Source organism: Lolium rigidum, chromosome 7 (genome assembly GCF_022539505.1).
Source record: "Lolium rigidum isolate FL_2022 chromosome 7, APGP_CSIRO_Lrig_0.1, whole genome shotgun sequence".
Taxonomy (NCBI): domain Eukaryota; kingdom Viridiplantae; phylum Streptophyta; class Magnoliopsida; order Poales; family Poaceae; genus Lolium; species Lolium rigidum.
In genome coordinates this window covers 52,333,703-52,341,417 of record NC_061514.1, presented here as the reverse complement: position 1 = coordinate 52,341,417, position 7,715 = coordinate 52,333,703, and the positions used below count along the sequence as shown (strand labels likewise).

General features: G+C 42.9%; 1 protein-coding gene and 1 pseudogene across 1 annotated transcript; one reads left to right on the top strand and one right to left on the bottom strand.

The window, feature by feature from the left end:
* Positions 1–218: 218 nt before the first annotated feature.
* On the top strand, positions 219–1,166 carry LOC124670825. Its single transcript, XM_047207292.1, has 2 exons — positions 219–752; positions 848–1,166. Exons 1-2 carry the CDS (start codon positions 222–224, stop codon positions 1,091–1,093), a joined length of 777 nt encoding a protein of 258 aa, XP_047063248.1. The 5' UTR covers positions 219–221; the 3' UTR covers positions 1,094–1,166.
* A 204-nt stretch (positions 1,167–1,370) lies between these two features.
* LOC124674023 lies at positions 1,371–6,716 on the bottom strand (annotated as a pseudogene).
* Positions 6,717–7,715: the final 999 nt, after the last annotated feature.

The following is a 7,715-nucleotide window of genomic DNA, read 5'->3' as shown; positions in this document are numbered from 1 at the left end:
GTGAGTTTGTGTTATCTGCAGAAAATATGTAGGAGGAACATTTTTTCACCCAAAGTTTCTACTTTTATGCGGCGAGACATGCAATTTCAGAAGAAATATCATAAATGTCCAGAAAATGATAGGAAACGAGGGGAGATTGTGGAGGATATTTCAGTAGTTTCATGCAAGTTAAAGACAGGAAAATCCATGATGCTATAATATGTGGTTGTTCCTCTACAGGTATGTCGATGCCAGATGAATTTATGATACATGCAGCAGAAGGAAAGCTTTCCACTGGACCTGGGGGGACATTAGTGAGTCCAGATTGCCCGTTTGTGATCAAGAGGCTGGCAGACCCACTGAATAAGTCGTTCGAGCAAGTGCAGCGCTGGATAATGGAGATATTCCAGCTGAATGAGGAGGCGCATGAGATCACTTTGCAGCACATTCTGTATGTTAGGAACAATCTGCTGGCTCCTCCTTCCACTGTGCTGATTGATATAATTGGGAATGATTCCTGGAGGGCATTTCTGAACGTGGCATGGCGTCATGTTGGAGCTTTCATACTGTTCGTCACATGGAGTGCCAAGAAAACTACCTATGTTTCCAAGGCAATTGATGCCACGACGGTTGCTGATGAAGATCCTGCCGTAACAGATGAATCTGATGATGGAAACTGGCCAACTTGCAAGCATGATAAACCTTGCGCCATTGAAACTTTATGGGACAGTCAAGGCCAAGGGCAAAGGTTCTACCGCTGCCCTCTCTTTGGGGTGAGCTTCTTTGGAGGTTGTTCATCAGTGTAGTATATGTAACTGCTCTGAATGATCACTGTATTGATCGTTAATGACAATTTCTGTTTTTTCAGGATTTCAAAGAAGACTGTGGATTCACCCAATGGTTGGACAAGGAGCTCCCTGGGAAGGCGACTGAGCACATGAACTACCTTAGCGACAGTGTCGATTCCCTCCAGCAGCAGGTTGACATTCTGAAGTGCGAGCTTGAGGAACTTTGTCGCGGTCACCAGAAAAGGTCACTTGGAGAAGCTGTTATCAGTCTTGGAGACGAAAAGACACGCCCAAGCCAAATTCGTAGATTGGCCAAGGGAAATTAGACCCCAACATGCAGAGTGGTCGCTGGTCCAGGCTAGTCATGCAGAGTGGTATCATGCTCACAAAATGTGACCTGTGGTCTAGTTAGTTTTCTGGTAGGTATCGTTGAACACTTAACTGTTCGTGGCTATCTTTGGATGAAACTCTGAACATCCTGAGACTGGTTCATCTAATGTGCCCTTTTGCGTTTGCTTGCTATTTTGCCACAACATGTGTGCATTGGTTTATCTATCTTGTTGATTACAACAAAACTTTAAACCTGTAAATCTGCCACACTAGTTACTATTTGGAAGTTGAAAATTTATTTAAATCCATCAATGCCCAGTCAGACATGTTTTTTTTCGATAACCTGACAGACATAACCATCGCTATAGTCTATATATCAGGCAAAGAAACATCTGGATCTTACTTGTTACAGCAGAAAGACTACCATTTGCATAAACACTGCCAGAACAGAAAACAAAACTTTAAGCTATCTCTACTTATACCCATGAACGATATGGTTCCTATTTACAGTTTACAACAGGTCCCTATCGTTTCATCCTAAAACTCTGCTCTCCCCATTCTGGAAAGCAGTGCAACAGAGCTACTTGCTTGAGATCCAATACAAATTGAACGGAAAACATATGGTTCAGATGTAGTATATTTGACCAACATTAAGAAGGCTCTCATGAGGAATGTTGAAAATCACGCTGTTCTCCCTGCAGACCCTCCTCATGAAAGCATACATGTAATCTACAGCTAGCTTCTTGATGACCCCTGAATCTCTCCGTGCGCGCACAATGGTGTTCCCTAGAATGTGGACAACACCAGCGTCCCTGCACCGGTTCAAGAACTCCAGTTCATTGCCAACTGCTTGGCTGGCATGGCTTGAGTACGTCAGTAGATTGTTCACCCCGAGGGCGACTGCACCGGCACAATGGAATCCTGTGATGAGTAGCTCAGGTCACCATTGGAGCACATTGTGTTGATAGTTTTTTCTGCCTGAAATGTATCACTGATTGTCCTCTGCTCTGGCACACTGAACTCATCTGAATCAGAATAACCCTCCATCATGCTCTCGAGTCGGATGAATAATGTCAGGCAGTCAAAGAGCATCTTCTCAAAGTCGTCATCTTTCTTGTGGAGGTCTTTATATCCGTACCTTGCGATACAACGGAATATATGGAAGTTCTTAGGCCCAATCCTCCTAACAAGGAACCGCTCCTCCAACGGGACAGTGTAGACCGGAAGATATTTGACACACACAAAGACAACAACCGAGTGGATAGCAGGTAGGTTGGTGATAAAGTGGGAGAAGATGTGAGGGACACCACTTGCGAGCTCGGTGTACACAAAGCCTATCCCTGGAACCCTGACAAGACCAAGGCTCGGACCAAGGCCAAGAATCCAGGCCATCGAGACCTTGCTGTGCATCTCAAATTCATACCGCTTCACGGTGCAGTAGTGCCACACATACATGATGGTGAAGAAAGCTATTGCAATGACAAGTGGAACCCAACCGCCTTGGTCGATCTTTAATATGCAAGCCGAGAAGTAGGGCAGCTCTACCATCAACGAGAGCACAATAAAGGTAACGACAAGGATCCAGTGACTCTTCCACACCAGCAGCATTACTGGTACCATGAGGAACGTGGTCACTAGCATAACTATAACCACTGCGGTGCCTGTTGACACAACATGAAATGTGAATTAACAGCTGTCTAATGTATGCAGTGGAGATTATATCATCAATTATTCAGCAACAAGTTCTTATTATAGGACAATCTCAGTCTTCTATTAGTACTAGAAACATGTTTTTCTTTTACGGAAGTGTTTTGCTTGATCTTTCTCAAAAGAAGCCAGTCAAATATATAGAGTTCAGGTAAAACAAGAGAGAACATGATTATTACTATTATATGCCAATCTTTCTTCAAAACAGTTTATATGTAGCTTCTCCAAGCACAGCAGTACTTTTTCAAAAAAGGAGGATAAGAGCATCTCCAGTCACGACACCCAAAGGGATTTGGGGCACGCCGGACACTTAACCTCCCCCACTCGCGCGCCCCAAAGGCCGCTTCGGTCCGGGCGTGCCCCAAATATTGTCCAGCGTGCCCAGCCCGTCCCCTGTGCACAGGGGCTCTATCAGGGACGCCGGACAGGACTTATACACTTGTTTTTTTTGTTTGGGGGGAATGCGGCCGGCTAGGAACGGTCGCCCCCCAAACATGGCACCACGCCACGGCGTCCCCCAAACGACTAATCCGGCGCTTTTGGGGCACGGAGAACATGATTCTTTGTATTGCCGGACGTCGTTTGGGGGATTCAACTGTAGATGCTCTAACCCCTGGCCTCTCCAAGCTCAGCAGTACATACTACATGGATATGCAGTGCACATGAAAATTCATGTTGAAACATAAGCCTTACCATACGCATTTCCTATTTGGCTCTGGTTCTTGAATCCAGCAGTCACAGCAATACAAAGAATCAGGAGGAGCCAATTGATGTCAGGGATGTAAATCTGCCCAAGGAATTTCTTTGATGTGTGGACTATCTTCACACGGGGAAAACAGCCTAGTGCAAGAGCTTGCTTTATTATTGAGTATGTAGCAGATATGGTGGCTTGACTTGCAACTATGGCTGAAGCAGTTGCTATAACAAAGGCTGGCCAGTATATGGCATCTGCAATGATTAAACATCTCACTATGAGAACCATATTACATACATCAATAGTGTGCACTATCAATAGTGAGAATTGATGTGGTGATACACCAACTGATATATCTTAAGATTAGTCAACGGATGACAAGCTATAGGATCCGAGGAGAACCTGGAAGGGAGCGATAAAAGGCATCATTCACATGTTGCTTGTTGGAAATTATATAAGCTGCCTGCCCTGTGTATGCCAGTAGAAGGCATGGGAATACAATGAAGGTGAAAGCAATCTGCAAATAAACATTCTTAATTTTAGGGAGCTCATGATTACATGAAGATATATCACACAATTCCTAACTCAAGATATGTTACCTGAATGGCCAATACGGGAAAATGACATAGATCCGCATATAATGCTTCAGTTCCTGAATAGAAAGAAACAATTTTCTTCATGTTACACCAGATCAAACTATAAATTGATGGAACTGAATAGGTAAAACGGCCTGACCTGTGATGCTAAGCATGATTCCTCCAAGAACAGTCCAGCTCTCAGAAGAATTCCCTCGCCTTCGGAAAAATCGGTATATATAGACTGGATTGTATGCTTTTAGCACAGAGCTACCATACTTGTGTATGTTCAGTGCTCCAACACTTCCAATTAAAATGAACCAGATGAGCACTATTGGTGCAAACAACCATCCAACTTTGTCTGTACCATAGTGCTGCATGCTAAATATTCCAATTAAGATGATCACGGCAACAAGTACAACAATATCTGCCAGATGCAGAGAAAGTCAAATATGAAGCGACTTCAAACAATAACTTGTGCAGAAGAACTAAAGAACTTGAAGTAAGATCAAGAACGGTGCATATGAGATCATAATTAATACAACACACAGATGTGAACTGCAGTGACTTCCTTTCACCATTAGGATGAGAATATGTTTCTACATGCTACTTGAAAAATGTACAGAAGTTAAAATATGCCAGAAATTGAATAAATCATATCGAACACAGGATATTACCTGTGCTCATGTGCGGATTTTGAACTTTTATTCCACCTGATGCAGAAAGAACTGTGGAAACACAGAATCATAAATCAGATTCCTGGATACTGGATACACTGGATTTACTCTGAAAACCTTGACACTGAACATGACTTCGGAAGAGATTACCTGATATAGCAGGAGTAAGGATCCCATCTCCAATGGCTGTGCAAGTACCAAGGAGAACAAGAATAAGAAGACAGTTTCTTTTATATGCACGTGTCTCTAGCCATTTCTTTATTTTTGCTGCCAATGAGTTCTCCTCATAAGTTTGCCTACTATATGTCGTGAGGTCCTCATCAGTCTTGTGTTGGTTGGGTATAGTGCTGATCTTTGCATGACGGCAGAGTAGTGAATAAAGAGCAAATGTACCACCTGCAGGACAAAAGGAAGTCACAATCTCTGAATATGTGCAAACAAGTTATCAAGTCAAAGTAATCACAGAATTACGCATGTAACAATTGCTTACAACAATGGAGCGATAGTAAAATGATTAGGCTAAAAATTCATAATTTGAAGGAAGCAAATTAGCTGCAATGTGTTCGTTAAAGTGTAGAAACAAACATTTGAGATGTATTTAATTTTGTTCTGTTTTGTCATCTATATAGCAGATCATAAGAGACACCATCTTATTGAAGGTCTAAGCAGCATGTTACTTGAGGATCAACTATCTCACCTTGACCATTATCATTTGCCCGCAAGACAATAAAAACATACTTCAGAAGAGGGATCAGAGTAAGGGTGTAAATGATCAAGGAAAGAGCTCCAATAACATCCTCATCTTCGTCTACTCCACGAGGAAAGGCATTATAGAACACATACAAGGGTGATGTTCCCAAGTCACCAAAGACCACCCCAAGGCTCTGAAATGCGAGGCGCAGTAACAAAGCTGATGAAAATTTCTGCATCGAAGGAAATAACAGTCAGTATAAAATCCTGTTTTAGTACCTAAGCTGCTTCAATAATAAGAAAATCATTCAATTCCTTATCAAGAACACACAAGCATTACGATTTTAGGACAAAAGCTTCTTCTGCAAATTGTTTCATCAAAATGGAATGCACAAGAAACTTGAATAAAACAAAACCATCCCTCTTTCTTCAGTTACTCAGTAATCGCACTAGTAAAAAAAAAAGAAAACAGGCACTCCCATCATATGAACCAAACCAGATTGTTTAATGCCCTACAGATGACGAACATGTCCATCAAAATACAGCTGCACAACTTTGATGAACTGGTCACATGCAGAGACAAATTATTATATTCTCTGAAAATCATAAAAATTAATAAACAAAATTTAAACTGACTGAAGAAGAGAAACGTCAGACCTTTTCTCTGTACATATTCTTCAGTCTGGTTGCTTCCTCGTCCATGGGCTGATCAAGGTTCTGATCTAGTTCCCACATGCTCCCCCTATTTGTCGCCTCATTCTCGGATAGCGACGCCATCGATCTCTTTTTGCCACAGCTCTCAAATCCTCACAGAAACAATGGCCCCAAGAAACAAGTCCTCCACTTCAAGTCTTTGCATCAACCAAACTGAAACTCAAAGTTCAGCTTCAAATCTTGGCATCAACACCTCCACATTCGGTTCTTACACCAATAGAAATATTAGAGCTTCTGGCTCATCAAGCAGGTACTAATCTTGCAAACAAATCCCCAAAGGAAACCTCTCTTCTACCACTGAAGAACTGTTTCGGCCGCTCTGAATTCTTGGGGATATTTGCAGGGACCATAAATGGAAGGTCCGGTCCAACCACGGAGCCGCCAAGAATGGCCGCAGAAGAACTCCAAATCCAAAGTCCAAAGACTCGGCCGAAATCACCGCACAGAAAGGAGCCAGGGATTCCTAAACCAGGATAAGAAACCCCCAACCGAAAACCCAACCTTTCTTCCTCCGCGAACCTCCCCAAAATCAAACTTTGATGAGGCCCTGCGAACTGGCAGAGGCGGCAGAGACGCAACGGCCGCGGGAGGGGAGAGACTGAGAGGGGGAGGAGGGTCAGGCGAGGTGGAGAGAGCGGCGGAGCGGCCGACCAACCAACCAAACAGAGCGAACGAAGCAATGAAGGAGTGCCAGCCTGCCAGGAGAAGAGCAGCATATGAGGACAGGGAGAAGAGGCAGGGTGGGCGCCCACTAATTTTGTCTGGAATTTAACTGATAAAAAGTTCTCGGATTTGGGTGCTGATTGCGGGATCGCACTGTTGCTGTTAGGGACGGCGACAACTGACAAGGAGGGAGGAGGAGCTAAATGCTGCTTAATTTGCAGGCATAGTGCTGCTGATGCCGACGTGGCGTTGCTTGATTACCTAGTAGTCCCTAATCTACCTGCTCTGATGCTTCCTGTTTAACTTAGAGTGTTAAATAAGTACTTTAGTTGCTAATCTTCATGGGATGAAGATCCAATCTACGATCGTCACTTTGTGTGTTAAATAAGTAGTTTTGTCAGCGGGTTTGCTTATTTTGTTTGGTAGTACCACCCAGGCTGCAACTTGGACAGTACTATCTGAATATAGTTTGTTGTTTGACTTTACTCAGTTGTTTATGTATTATTGGGCATGTTCTAATTATTTTTTTGTGTCTTGACTCTTTCTTGAGCTCTACTAGTCTCGATAAGTATATTCTTGTTAGACAACAGATTTGTTGAAGAACACACGTGGGTGTTTAGTTACCTTAATTTACTTCGTTAACTAGTAGTAGTAGTTAAGTTACTCAAAAAGCACGGATGATCATAAAATTTAAACATATACGCTTGTTTTAAAAGCGGGGATTTCTTAGAACTTTGTTTCGGGTGAGCGGATTCCTATAACCTAGGTACGCGGACGCCCACTTCCCTTCCCTCAAAACTTTTTTCCGTGGAATTTCCAGGATTATTAGAACAATGTTTTAATTTCAGTAGCATCTGGAAAGGACAATTTTCACATGTCCCATCTGAGCAAACCCCGG